Below are 15,277 nucleotides of genomic sequence, written 5' to 3' on the forward strand. Positions count from 1 at the left end.
ACTCTTCATTCAGGACTTGGTCCCCTGTGTGATTTTTGGTGGCTCCTATAGATGGTCAGGACGTGCAAAAACCTCAGCAGGCTCGCGTAATCGTTTACAGTGCATTGTAAACGATTACAATGCAGTTTTTGACTCACATGTTTGGCTGAAATTCAGTACTAGTGTTTATGATCTCATTCAACCTTTGTTCAACCTTCCTTAAGTGTAACAGGTTCATCAAAATTAAAATTTAAGTCAAATAGTCGTTTACATCAGACAAATGACCACAAACGGCTTCGGCATACCATTATATCTAATACATTACTTTATCCTGCTTGGAAGCAAGAAAATAAACTTCAAACATTTCCATCAGTACACCAAATCAAAATACAAACCACTTAATGTCAATAAGTCAAATACATGGAACCAAACATACATGACCTCATACTGCAAGAAATAAGTTTAGCTACAACATCAACTCATTTTGGTATTCAAAATACCATACATTAGTCACTTATTTGTTTTTTCTACATCCTATATTTCCGGTGTAAGGTGTCCTCAGGGCTTGGCTCTTGTGACGCATTCTTCTTCCCATCCTCACGTACGTCTTCATTTGTGGTTCGGTGTCCATGTTCCCATCCGCTACGTTCTCCGACAGTTCATCGTGATCGGTCTTTGAAAATCCTCCCGGTTGGTTGTTAGACATTACAGTAGGGGAAAAATATGCATTCTTACTATGATCAACGTGGTCGTTACTTGCCGCTGTAGTTGTTCTTCTCGCCTTCTCTTGAGCCACCTCTGCCTCCTAAACCTCCACCTTCATTTTAAGTTCTTCAATCAAACATTCTTGCTCCTCAGCACTACGCAACATACTTTGTCTGCGTTCTCTTTTAAGTATTTTATTTTTCGCTTCTTGGTCAACATTCCTTTTTGGATGTGATTGTTTTTCCTTCACATATGTCTTCGACTTGGATGCACAACCAACCACATCATCAACAACATGGAACTGAAATTAGGCAACATATAACATGTTAGGTAACTATTTTGAATATATTAAATAATTCAAAACTCATTGAACACATCACATACCACACCCATCTCGAAAAACTGTTTGACAATGCTGCCTCCCACATTTCTATCCATCCAATGCAAGATCCTTGGTGACTTCTTAACTTGACCTTTTGCAGGTACAAAATGCTCACAAAACCATACCTAATCAACAACTAAATGTTACCACAAATTCATAAACAAATTTAAAGTATTCAATTCACCATTCATGAATGAAATCAATAAGTAATAATTACCTGCAACATGTAAACACAACCATTCACAGTAACATCGCTTATAGCTTTGCCTTTCTTCACTGAATCGGAAGCTTTGCTCAAACTTTTCACCAAATAACGATAAACTAAACTACCCCAACAGTAATTACTCAAACGACTCAGGTTGTCAACAATTTTAAACATGATAGGATACACTCGACCATAACGTCTAGGAAACAAAATCTCAGATATTCCAACCAATATATACAGGCTACAAAAAACACCACAAGGAATTTCTTTTTTATGTTTCTTCAATAAGAATTTGTAAATGAAATTCAAATCTTTGATTCCCTTACCCAAGTATTTAAAACAATTACTATTATCCTGTGTATGCTTCAAGTTTATATCATCACCCTCTGAACTCAACCCTAATCCATAACAGAATTCCTTTTCGTTCATGTTCACAACTTTATCTCCAATTACAAAACTGAAACTCGAATCTACCCATTTAAACGTTAACTCCCGCAAAATTTGACTATTCATTGTGACTTTACCACTCAATTGTAAAAACCAGGCAAAAAGAGTCTTCGAAATAAGTGACCATTGATCATCTGTCAAGTGTTCGTTCAACGTGCACATATACATGGTTGAAAAATAGTGCCGCACCGTCAACTGCTCAACCAAAACAAATCAAATGTAATAGCATAACCATATCACAAACCTAAGTAAATGGGGTGGAAAAACACACAAAAAAACATCAAAAAAACAACACAACACCCTTAAACAATTACACCAAACACAAAAACACACTACCATTAACACAAAATCAACAACTACGAAAACAAATCAAAAACCCAAAACAAATAAACACTAAACCCTCACCACAACATCCACAAAGGAAGACCACAAATCAAATACCCAAACCTAACAACGCAAACGAAAAACCCAGAAACCCAAAACCATTACCCAAAACTCCAACAAAACAAAAAAAAAAACTACCCTAACAAAAAACCCAAAACCCAACAGCAGTTACCTTTCTACAACAAAGCTGCACTTCAGGACTTTCCATCTCCACCAACCGCCGAGAACGAAAACTCAAATGGGTAACCACAACGCAGAGAACTAACTAAATGAGAGAGAGGACGAAACGAGATTGGATGTGAAATGAGAAAGATTGTGAAATGAAACAGAAAACAGAGGTAAGGATATATCTGGAATCGCAAATTTTCCAAACGCTGCTCACTTTCATTCTCAGATTTTTAAAAAAAAAAAAAAAAAAAAAAACCAATGCCAGCATGACACGTGTCTGTGTCAAAAATGTGTTAAAAAACTTGTGTTAAAGTAACGGGATCCGCTTACAAATATCACTTTCCATTCCAATTTGTTATCCCTCAAAGTTCTTCAAAGTTTCTCTTTTGAACGTATTTAGATCTATTTTTAAGTTTTCTTAGAAATGTTTCTTATAGTCAGATTTGAGAGCATTTGTATTGTCCAAACCACATTTTGTTGTCTTTGGATTTCAAAGTGCACCTTCATTTTCATAAAACATATGTATTAATGTAGGTAATGAATAGATCTTGTAAAGATGAAGGTGCATTTTGAAATCCGAAGATAACAAAATACGGTTTGGAGGATAAAAATGTTATGAAATCTTGTTGTAGGAGATATCTCTAGAAAACTTAAACAATGGCTCACAAAATGTTTACTAGGGAAACTTTAGAACAAATTGACATCAAAATTTACCTTTTGTCAAAATGGTTTGAGGATTTCGAAAGCACCTCTATCATTACAAAACATATGCACAAATGTGAAAAGCATATGAGTAACTGTTGGAAAACAATCGGTACCGATTTTGCGCAGCAGAAATAATAAAACACAGAGTACGATACAGATTGTTAAAAAGCAAAGAGCTTGTTCGGTCAATTTAAAAATGGTTCCTTTAATTTTCTTACAAATGTTTTATCAAACAGTTAATGTGCAAAAAATGTAAAGAGTGTAGGGAATAGAAAAATCACACAGAAGATTTTTATCGTGGTTCGAACTAAAATATTCTACGTCCAGTCGCATAGTGATTAACCTTTTTACTAAAATATTGTTTGTACAGATTACAAGATTTCAAATAAAGATTAAGAAACGAGAACACCTTTCGTTCGACAAATGAATGGAATAATGCAACAAGAACCTTCCTTCGACAAGCAAACTGGAAGAGCTTCCTTCGACAAACGAGCAAGAAGCAACAACTCTACCAACTTGAAGAGAACTTCTCCTACCTTTGACACACAAAGTGTGAGCTTCTCCTATTCACAAAACTTGACAAGAGCAAGAACTAGCACTTGAGAACTTCCTCAGATTTCATTATATTCTCAAATTCGCAAAGTTACCTTTTGAAGTGTTTAGGAAAAGGTATATATAGCATGCTGGTCCGAAACTGAAAAGACACATTACAACTTCCAGTGATAATCTATTATTGTAAGTAATAATCGATTATCTGCGAGATCTCGAACACTTAGGTTATCTTGACTTTTCAACCGATCGGTTCTAGTTCTTCATCTCCTTTCACCATTTGGTTTGATCCTTGATTGCCTTCTGTCGTTCGGCTCTATTCCTCACTGCCTTTGATCGTTCAGTGCTACCTACATTTCAGTCATGCCCTCCATCACTCGGCCTTCTATCAGTGTTCAGCTTTCAACAGTTATGCGTCATTCAACCTTTATTTGATACGACCGTTTGGTCTTCAACTGATGATGACCATTCGGTCTTGAACAGTGTTCACCCTTTAACTGTTGTACGTTGTTCGACCTTCATTGTTAGTGACCGTTCGGTATTCAATTGAGTTTGGCCAATGTTCAACTCTGTTCGGTCCTGTGAGTGTACGTTCGGTCTTGAACTGTGTTCGGCCAGTGTTCGTACTGTGTTCGACCAGTGTTCGTATTGTGTTCGGCCAGTGTTCGTATTGTGTTCGGCCTTGAACTGCTATACACCGCCCAGCCTTCAACTATTATATGTCATTCGGTCTTTTAGCTGTGTTCGGCCATGAACAGTGTTTTGCCTTAAGTTGTGTTTGGTCTTCATCTGATTGTAGTCGTTCGGTCTTTATATGCCATTCGGTCGTTGACTGATAATGACCGTTCAACTGTTTACTGATAGTCACCGTTTGGTCTTGTGTTTGGTTTTTAACTACATTCGGCCTTTAACTGAGAGTGATCGTTCGGTCTTATTTTTGGCCTCTTGTTCCTTTTTCTCACGAACTAACAAACAAGAATGCTTTTAAACTTAATACAACAAGGATCTTCATATACTTCACTTTGTAGCATCATCAAAATCATTATCTTCATGACACCAATGCTCCACATTGGTAACAATAACAAGCATATATCTTGTAAACATGAAGAAGTTATTTGAAATTCAGATATGGTAATTTTCGGTCTCTGAATTTCAATCACTCCTTCAAGGTTCACAAAATCTATGAATAAATATGATTAGTCTACGAGCAACAAAAGCTTAGATTTTGTGAACATGAATGTGCTAATTGAAATTCAAAGACAGAAAATTACCAATGTAGAGGTTACAAAAGATCCAAAAGTTATTTAGGAAAGGAAAACTTTGGTGAATATGTGGAGGTTACAAAAGATCTAAAAACTCTTTAGGAAAGGGAAACAATAGTGAATGAGGCGTGTTTGGTATTTATCTTGTTTTTTTGAGGTCAGAACCTTCCCATCCAGAGACTTTAGATTTCTACTAGAAATCCAAAAGACCTTAATCTTGCCATAATATAATGTCTGAAGGGGGGAAACCAATGTTAATTGACGTCGAAATTCCTTTTTTTCGACGTTAATTACTATATGACATCGGAATATTACATGTTTCGATGTCTAAATTATGACTTTTATTTACAATAATGTCATCGATTATTTTTAAGGTTAGTTTGTCTCATTTCTAACACTGAACTCTAAATGTTGAAGCTATTTTTGTACTAGTGTTAGTCAATATGGATTTCTCACCGAAATGGGAATGAGTTCGAACAATATCTATTGGGGATGAGTTTATCTTCCATTCCTAATTCTAGTTTATATTGATATGATGGTTGAATTAATTAATCAAAATTTAGTGGAAAGGTATAGTTTTGAAACTTCCTCCGTTTTGTTCTTTTTGTAAGATAATTAGGCATTTTCTTGAAAACTATAGAAGGAAAAATACATATAAATATGAGTCTTCTCAATCTAGAGGAAAAATGCATATAAATACGAGTCTTCTCAATCTGGAAACACTAGTTTATGTTCTAAAAATAGATTAATGTTGTAATACAAGGAAGCGAACAAGTTTTTTCACATAAAAATTTAGTTTGCCAACATAAAGTTGGAGCCGAGTCTGAGTGAAATTGAACCGGAACCAATTTTGACTCCCAAATTACTATAATAGAATAAGAGCTACAAATATAAAAACTCGGTGGCTAATTTTATTAAACATCATAAGCCTCTCTTCATTTTTTAGCTGAGCCTATGATAATTTTCAATAACTCTCGTTTTCATTGAAAAATTTAACTTTAAATTGTATGTTGTCTCTGATGCTTCTACTAATTTAACTTTATTCTTACTAAACCCTTACGGAATGTTTTATTGAAATTCATTTGACTAGTGGTAAGTTATACTATTTAGATGATATGGAGAATGAGAACTTATAACATATTTTAACAAAGTGTTTCATTACAAATTTCAATGCACACTATCACAATATATAAGGTTAACAAATAATTCTTCTATTAAAGAATATGCATGATCTTTTTATTCTAAAATATCTTTACATAACCATTAGATAGGAGAGAGATTATTCTCATATGCAAGTTATTTTGTAGTTCTCATATATTGGTTAAATTAAGTGAATATCGATGGTATATCTTGTGGAAATTTGGTCTTATGACTTGTACTAGCTCTTTTAGAAGTTATGTTATCATTAGAATGACTTTAAAAAATATAGGCAATGTAATTAGTCAATATTATTTAATCTTATTATTTCAAAAATAAATTTATCCATAATTTAAAAGTATACTTATGTATTTTATGAAATAAAAAATATTAAATAAATCTAACTGGCCGTTTTACTGTATTATGAAATTGGGTAATTTTGCTCGTTCGGTGTAGAAATAACTAATTATATTTTATATACTAATTATTATTATTTGTTTATAATATTTTTATTTAATTTTTTAAAAATTTCCTTAAAAATGAATTAAATAAAAAACTATTTGTATAAATAAATCAAAAGAGTTATAACATTTATTTTTCAAGAAAAGGTGTGGGCAATTGACATAATATTTTTAAGCAATCACAAAGAAAAAATAAATATTTAATTTTAGAAAATACTTTATATTAAATATTAAATGATCTTTATGGTATATCATTTTCAATCCTTATATATAAGATATTTGTTTTTAACTTTACGATCTGGTATAATATAAAAATACTGTACCCTATTTTACTACAATCCATGCAGTGGTCGCACCTCCAAACAAGTTTATCAGGTTCTATTTGCCTACTGCTAAAAGGAAGCATCACACAATCTTTGTTTCCTTCACAACACATTTAATATGAATTATGACGATTATGAAGATCATGAAGACCTACTATACAACGTTATGTTGATGCAATGCAACTTACTTTATGAGATGTTACACTGCTTTCATTTGTAACTCCTTATGAATCAAACATTTTAGTCTGAGAATTCATAGATGCATATGCACAAGCTTATAATGTATATAAGTGTTGCTTTAAAAGGTTTGAATCTTCATTCAATTCTCAAAATTCACATAGCTTTACAAACAATAACCCATCTGAACTGAATTTATTGTGATATGTGAGATCAACGATTATTTGAATCATGTTTACAACAATCTCACAAAAGTGTGGTTAGTGTGGTGCCAGTGGAGCAGGAGGTGGTTGCACTGGATTTGGAGTCTGGGGAGGTAGAAGTGGACTTGGAGGTGTCGGCACTGGATTTGGAGTCTGTGGAGGTAGAAGAGGAGGTAGGAGTGGGTTTGGAGGTAGGAATGGATTGGGTGGTAGTAAAGGAAATGGAGGTAGTAGGGGAAATGGAGGTAGGAGGGGAAATGGAGGTAGGAGAGGAAATGGAGGTAGGAGGGGAAATGGAGGTAGGCGGGGGAATGGTAATGGAGGGAAAAAGGTATCTACTGCTGAATTTTCATGTAATGTAGAAGGGTTTGAAACACTTTGTTTTTGGTTGCAAAAGCTTGGTTTTTGAATAGGTTTGAATGAGAAGAAGCCAGCTGAGAAAATGTGTTCTTCTTGGTTTGTTGTAATGAGACTGACTGAAGAAGATGTGGAAACTGAGGGCACATCACAATTTGAGTCACTGCTACTAATGAGTTTGACAGTGCAGCCTTTGATTCTCTGTGCATGCTTCCACACTTTGAATGGTAGCTTCACTTTGAATTCACCATGTTTATCTGTCTCCACTTCTTCCTTGAAACTTGGTACTGAATACCCAAATTTGCATTCTACACCAACTTTGGCACCTGTTCATGACAGAACAAAACTTCAGTCAAAAGATCAAACACTTTAAGGGATATATGATATGGTATACATTAGTCAAAAGATCAAACACCTTAAGGGATATATGATATGGTATGTGAAACTGGAGCATGTTATCAATAAGAGAATCAAAATGAACCTGAAATGAAGTGGGTTTTGGGGTTGAAATCATGTTGAGAACATGTGTCACAGTAAACAGTGCCAACTACAACAGCAGAATGGTCCTTCTTCTCATGAGCCTCTGAAACACTACCATAAGTGAGACTGAGAAACAGAACTACAAGAAACCAACACATTGTTCAAGGTTGGTTGTCTCAGAAACTTTCAGTGAGTGTAGGCCTAAAAGATGATGGTATATATAAGGATGCTCTCACACTATTTGCATATGAAATATAGTGTGATTAGTCAGAAGCAAAAGATCAATGTTCTGATCTTATAAAAAAAAGGTAAATTCATTTTTCCTACTTTTCCTTTTTTTTTTTTTCTAGAAAAGTTGAAAATAACTAGCATACTCTAATTGACTTTTGCACTAAATTGGAAAAGTTTAACATATCAATACCATATATTAATTATAATGAAAATAGGCTATATTAAGTTATTAGTTATATTTAATATTTTGTAATATATTACATTTACATGGATGTATAATAATTAACATATATGTCATATTTTACATTTACATGTAAAATTATTTAATGTAAAGATTTACTAATTATTAGTTTTTATATATTGCAAATATGTTTTGATTATAAATTAATGATCAAGATATTCAAAGAAAATCCGGAACATGTTAATCTCTAAAAAATATTAAATTATAAATACATTAATACATAATATGAATGTATTGTCAATTATATCATCAATAATTACAAATATATTTTACTATTTAATTATATTCACACATTTTCATAAAAATGGTAAGTCAACGTACATTAATTTATTGATGTATATACATACAAAATTATAAATTATTAAATATTTTTCTTGATAAAATATCAAATTTTATTTGAGGTGAACAAGTTTTTCCAGCTTCAAAATTAAATTCTTATTTAAATTTTTTTTTATCCTGTTTTACTGAATATACTAATTTAATAAAATGACACTTACCATTGTTTTAACTTAACAGAGTGTTGAGACCGAAAAAATTATCATGGCAATACCATTAATTTTAAAGTAAATTATCGGGATTAAATTAGTATTTTTTTTAAAAAAAATATTAGGATTAAAAGCATTTTTTTCAGGTATAACTTCAATGAAGTTCAATTTTGAAAATATCCAAAACTTATTCCATCTTACGTTTTCATTTTTAAAGTAAAATTTTAATGTGGAGAACTAAATATTTCAAAACAGAAACAAAATGAAAATTTTGATATTCCATCTTGAGTTTTTATTTTTATAGTAAAATTTTAATGTGGAGAGCCAAACTATTCAAAACAGAAACAAAATGAAAATTTGATAAGAACAAAGAAATTAAAAGTAATTATAGAAAATTAGAGTATAATAATTTACCAATAAAAAAACACTTAAGTCTTACAAAATCATGATTTATATCAATTATATATGGAAAAATATACATATGCACAAACACATGTATACTCACTCGTTCATATACATATAAGCATGCATGAAGTCCACACATATGGATTCACATTATTAAAATAGTCATCAAGAAATATTTATAGATGCTTTTTCGCTATTCTCTATCTAAATTTAACATTTGACACATTTTAACATCTCACGTATGCAACCTCGAGTATATGAATGGATTTAAAACATACAGTTATTCAATACTCTTACATTTTGGTTCACTTTCTGAATGGATTTAATGATACGATGAATTTTCATTCAACTTTTCAGCATTAGATGTCTTGATATAAGTGACTTATATCTTAATCCAAATTAAGAAATCTTTGTTATAACACAATCATTTTCTTAATACCTATTATGGAGAAAGGCCCAATAGTCGAGAGGTGAGAAAAGAAAGGCTCACTAACCTTCAAACTAAGACCCAATTGCTGAAGGGTCCAACAAAGATAAAAATATCTCTTCTAGAAGCTTCTAGACTTGTCAAGTCTTCGGGAATGAACAAAGAGAAGAAGAGAGCAGAGTGTCTTCTTCGTGGTAGAGAGAAGGAGCGGAAAACACACCAGAAGCTCTCAGTTGTTGATGAAAGAAGAAGAAAAAGGATAGATCAAAGCAAGAGCAACAAGAAAAGGTAAGAAAAACTTTAAATTCTCATATCTGTGAATGATCGAAATGTTCTGTCTATTACAAACTGAGTGGAAAAACTAACCTTTTAAAGGTTAGGAAAAAGGAACCGGGAAAGACACTTAAAACAAACTATCCTAACATATTACTATCACAAAATAGTAATCTTAATCGAAAACAACTATCAATAGCCTCCCCTTAAGCTGGATTGTGTATGTTTACCAATCCAAGCTTGGGAAAGATAAACTGAAAACACACACGGTGAGGTAGTTTCGTGAATATGTCACCAAGCTGCTCGCTGGAGCGGATGGGTAGGAGATGAAGGAGATTCGCTTGAATCTTCTCTCGTACAACGTGACAGTCGAGTTCGATATGCTTAGTTCTTTCATGGAAGCTTTGGTTGTGAGCAATATGTCTGGCAGACTTATTGTCACAGTAGAGGGCAACAACTGTAGTGGTCTCAACATTGAGATCTTGTAGGATGTAAGAGTCCATTGAATTTCACATACTGTAGCAGCCAGTGCTCGATACTCTGCTTCGATAGACGACCTGGAAATAATATTTTGTTTTTTAGTTTTCCATGATACAAGAGAGGATCCAAGAAAGACACAAAAGCTAGTGGTAGATCTTCTAGTATTGGGACAAGTTGCCTAGTCAGAGTCACTGAAAGCTTTGATCTGGATATAAGAGTCAGCAACAAAGAAGAGGCCTTGTGAAGGGCTGGACTTAATGTATCTGAGCATGTGTTGCAAAGCCCGATAATGGTAATCAGTAGGAGAATGAACAAATTGACTAAGAAGATTAACAAAAAAGCATAGATCAGGTCTAGTATTAGTGAGATAAAGCAGCTTCCCTATTAGCCTACGATAGGAATTTGGATTTGTCAAGTAATTTTCAGTTTTGTACACGGAACTTGTGTCACTTAGAAAGGGAGTTGTGCAAGGCTTGGATCCCACCATCCCTGTCTCTTCAAGAATGTCCAAAGCATATTTCCTTTGGCATAGGTGTATTCCTTTCTTAGATATAGCAACCTCAAAGCCCAGAAAATATTTTAGCTTTCTTAGGTTTTTGATCCGGAAAGCATTATGGAAAAGAACCTTTATATGCTCAATTTCTTTAATAGAATTTCCTGCTAAAATGATATCATCTACATATACAAGGAGAGCTGTAAAATTTGTGGAAGTTTTCTTAACAAAAAGGGAATGATCAGATTTAGATTGAGTGTAGTTAACAAAGAATAGAAAAGAAGATAACTTATCAAACCATTTTTGTTAGCTTGTTTAAGCCCATATAGAGACTTGGTTAACCTGCAAACCTGTCATTTCTCGTGAATATCCAGCCCTGGTGGTGGTTCCATGTACACCTCTTCATTTAGGTCTCCATGTAGGAAGACATTATCTACATCAAGTTGATGTAGATGCCAATTCTTTGCGGCAACAATGGCCATAATCATTCTGACAGTGGTTAGTTTAGCAACAGGTAAAAAAGTGTCTAGAAAATTTATACCTTCTTGTTGAGTATAGCCTTTAGCTACTAAGCTAGCTTTGTATCTTTCTATGCTGCCATTAGCTTTATGTTTAATCTTGTAAACCCACCTGCAGCCAATGGAGGTTTTTCCAGGAGGGAGTTGAGTTAAATGCCAAGTCCCATTATCCTGCAAAGCTTTGAGTTCTTTTTGCATAATTGTAACCCATTCATGATTTTCCTTGGCTTCATTATAAGATTTAGGCTCATTATCGGTAGAAACAACTAAAGTGTACTTTAGGTGTTTTTCAGACAAAGAGTCATAACACAAAACACTGAAAATAGGATAGGGGGTTTTGTAATTATTCTTAGCATGTAGAGAATCATATGAGGAGTGATTAATCTGATGGATGTAATCATTTAAATATCCATGGACCCTTTTTGTTCTAGTGGGTCTTCTAGAGTTGTCACCAGTATGGTCATTACTAGTGTTGGTGCTAGTGTTTTCTCTGTGATCAGGTTCCTGCTCAGTGTTTTCATTCTCCAAAAAATTTTGGGTCCCATTACAGTTAGGACCATACCAAAGGTCATTAGGAAAAACAGTTTCAATTTCTTTTTCAGCACAATTGTTCTCATTATTCTGTTGGTTTTTGTAGGGAAAAATATTCTCATAGAAAATGACATTCCTGCTTAGGAAAATTTCTCTGGTATTCACATCAAGAACAATATATCCTTTAACCCCATTTTTATATCCTAAGAAAACACCTTTCCTAGCTCTAGAATCAAGTTTATGTCTGTTATGCTCTAAAGTGGAAGCAAAACATAGGCAGCCAAAAGTTTTTAAGTTCAAATAAGTGGGAGGATTGTTATATATCAAATCGTAGGGAGTTTTACCATTTAGAACATAATTAGGAAGCCTACTTATCAAATAGATAGCATGAGAAATAACATAGCACCAATAAGCAGTAGGGGTACCACATTGGAAGAGGAGACTACGAGTTTTATTTAATATGTCTTGATGTTTACGTTCAACAATAGAATTCTGTTGGGGTGTCTCTACACAACTCTTTTGATGATCAATACCATAGGAATCATACATACTAATACAATTAAATTTAGGGCCATTATAAGATCTAAGAATTTTAATAGTTTTTCCAAACTAGTTTTTGATTTTTAGAATAAAATTCTGTAAAAGCTCTCTAGTTTGTCCTTTATTTTTCATTAAAAAGGCCCAAGTATGTCTATTGTAGTCATCAACTATGGTAAGAAAGTATTTATGTCCATGGATAGAAGATATAGAAATGGGTCTCCATATATCACAGTGTATTAATTCAAAACAGTTAGCAAAAATAGTGGTGCTATGGGAAAAAGGCAGTTTATGTTGTTTAGCATAATGACAAATATCACAAACAATTTCAGATGGCATTTGAACATAGGGAAAATTTTTACATATTTGTTCTATGATTTTGTGACCAGGATGTCCCAATCTATAATGCCATAGATCATTACTAACATGTTTACAAGAAAGAACAGTCTTAGGTACATAATGCTGGGTAAAAACAGGAAATGACTGAAGATAGTAAAGGCCTTTGCAAACATTAGCATGCCCAATCATCTTCAAGGTAGAGTTGTCCTGAATCTGGCAAGTCTTAGAAGAAAATGTTAGAATACAGTTTAAGTCCCTTGTTAGACTTTGTACAGATATAAGATTGAAGGAAAATTAAGGAATGTAGAGGACATTGAAAATGATAAAATTTTCAGAAAATTGGATAGTTCCAGCGTATGGGCTGTAACCACAGAATTATTTGGAAGTTTAACTGATATAGGTTTAATTTTCTGAAAGGTAATAAAATATTTTCTTTCATGGGTCACATGATCAATGGCCTTAGTGTTAATAATCTAGGAGAAATTACCTTGGCTGTCTCTAGGGATGTTTCTTTGAACTTGACTAATGTTGTGAGTATTCTGTGTCTGGGTACCCTCTATAAGTTTTAATAGTTTTTGCATTTGTTCGGGAGTAAAAATCTGCATAGAATTACTATGATTTTCCTGTTGGGCATTCTGTGCTTGGGTAGAGGTGGAATCATCTTTGCAAGCATTAGCATAACTCCATTCATTTTGGCCTACCCTATCCTGATTGTTTTGGTTATCATTCTTCTTGTACCATGGTGGATAGCCATGTTTAGAGTAACATTAATCAATTGTGTGATTCATCTTGTGACAATGGGAGTATTGCTTTCCATGATTGGGATTTCTCCTTCTTCCTCTTCCTTGACCACGTGAGCTAGTGCCACGGCCTTGACTTTTCCAGTTGAGCTTGTCAGATGTGTTGGCTAGAATTTTGAAAGAATCATTTTGGCCTCCCCTGTCCTGATGTTGCCTTTCTTGTTGCATAAGGAGAGAAAAGACCTTGTTGATGTTGGGAAGTGGCTCCATCAGAAGTATTTGAGTCCGAACAATTTGATAGGTGTCATTGAGTCCTTTTAGGAAGCAAATAACGTGTTCAACCTCTCTGTATTTTAGAGAGATTTTAGACAGATCACTAGTGCATGGGTTCTTGCAGGTGCAACAGGGTATAGGACTGAGAGATTCTAATTCTTCCTAAAGAATTTTTAAGTCAGTGAAATATTGGCTGATATTTCTTTCTCCTTGCTTAATAGAGTGAATATCTTGTAATAAATCTGAAATCTTGAAGTAGTATCCCTTAGAAAACCTGTCTTTGAGTTCTTCCCAAAGATCTTGGGCAGTGTCAACATAAAGAACGCTTTCTGCAATCTGAGTTGAAAGGGTCTTAATGATCTAGGACATAACCATTGTGTCACATCTCTCCTAGGCTTCAAATAATTTGTCGGTTTTGGCAGGATTTTTGATACTGCCATCAATGAATTTAATTTTGTTTTTGGAGAGTATAGCTCTTTTCAAATTTTTGCTCCATGATGAGTAATTGGTTTCAGTAAGAACCTGGGAAATGAGAGTAATACATGGATTTTCACCAGGATGAAGATAATAGGGGCTTGAGGGATTAGTGGTGGGATCTGGGTTATTTTCCGTCATGTTCAAGAATGGATCAAGATGTCAAGAACAACTCAAGAAACAGGTTGCACTTCTGATACCATATTATGGAGAAAGGCCCAATAGTCGAGAGGTGAGAAAAGAAAGGCCTGTTAGCCTTCAAACCAAGACCCAATTGCTGAAGGGTCCAACAGAGATAAAAATATCTCTTCCAGAAGCTCCCAGACTTGTCAAGTCTTCGAGAATGAACAGAGAGAAGAAGAGAGCAGGGTGTCTTCTTCGTGGTAGAGAGAGAAGGAGCGGAAAACACATTAGAAGCTCTCAGTTGTTGATGAAGGAAGAAAAAAAGGATAGATGGGAGCAAGAGCAACAAGAAATGGTAAGAAAAACTTTAACTTCTCATATCTGTGAATGATCGAAATGTTCTGTTTATTACAAACTGAGTGGAAAAACTAACCTTTTAAAGGTTAGGAAAAGGGAACCGGAAAAGACACTTAAAACAAACTATCCTAATAGATTACTATCACAAAATAGTAATCTTAAAAGAAAACAACTATCAATAATACCCTACAAATAGTTATAGTTCATACATCATTCCATATTTATGACCTTAAAAATAATGTGTTATACTTTAATGTGCCATTTTTTTCACACACACAAAATCAAAATGGTAACCATCCAAGCACACAATCAAGTTAGAGCAAAAGTACAACACTACATTTTTTTATTAAGTGCTAAAATACAACAAAGTTTTAAAAAAAGATTGTCTTAGATATTGTACATTGTCTAGTTTATTTATAATTGTAT

General features: G+C 33.7%; 2 protein-coding genes across 2 annotated transcripts; both read right to left on the reverse strand.

Annotated features, from left to right (window-relative positions):
• Positions 1–7,144: 7,144 nt before the first annotated feature.
• Positions 7,145–8,082, reverse strand: LOC106779281 (RNA-binding protein 12-like). Its single transcript, XM_014667362.1, has 2 exons — positions 7,926–8,082; positions 7,145–7,770 (listed from the first exon to the last, which is right to left on the reverse strand). The coding sequence occupies exons 1-2, from the start codon at positions 8,080–8,082 to the stop codon at positions 7,145–7,147; spliced, it is 783 nt and encodes a 260-aa protein (XP_014522848.1).
• A 2,562-nt stretch (positions 8,083–10,644) lies between these two features.
• Positions 10,645–11,316, reverse strand: LOC106779282 (uncharacterized mitochondrial protein AtMg00810-like). Its single transcript, XM_014667363.1, has 2 exons — positions 11,310–11,316; positions 10,645–11,159 (listed from the first exon to the last, which is right to left on the reverse strand). Exons 1-2 carry the CDS (start codon positions 11,314–11,316, stop codon positions 10,645–10,647), a joined length of 522 nt encoding a protein of 173 aa, XP_014522849.1.
• Positions 11,317–15,277: the final 3,961 nt, after the last annotated feature.

This window comes from Vigna radiata, unplaced genomic scaffold, assembly GCF_000741045.1.
Source record: "Vigna radiata var. radiata cultivar VC1973A unplaced genomic scaffold, Vradiata_ver6 scaffold_190, whole genome shotgun sequence".
In the NCBI taxonomy this organism is placed as follows: Eukaryota; Viridiplantae; Streptophyta; class Magnoliopsida; order Fabales; family Fabaceae; genus Vigna; species Vigna radiata.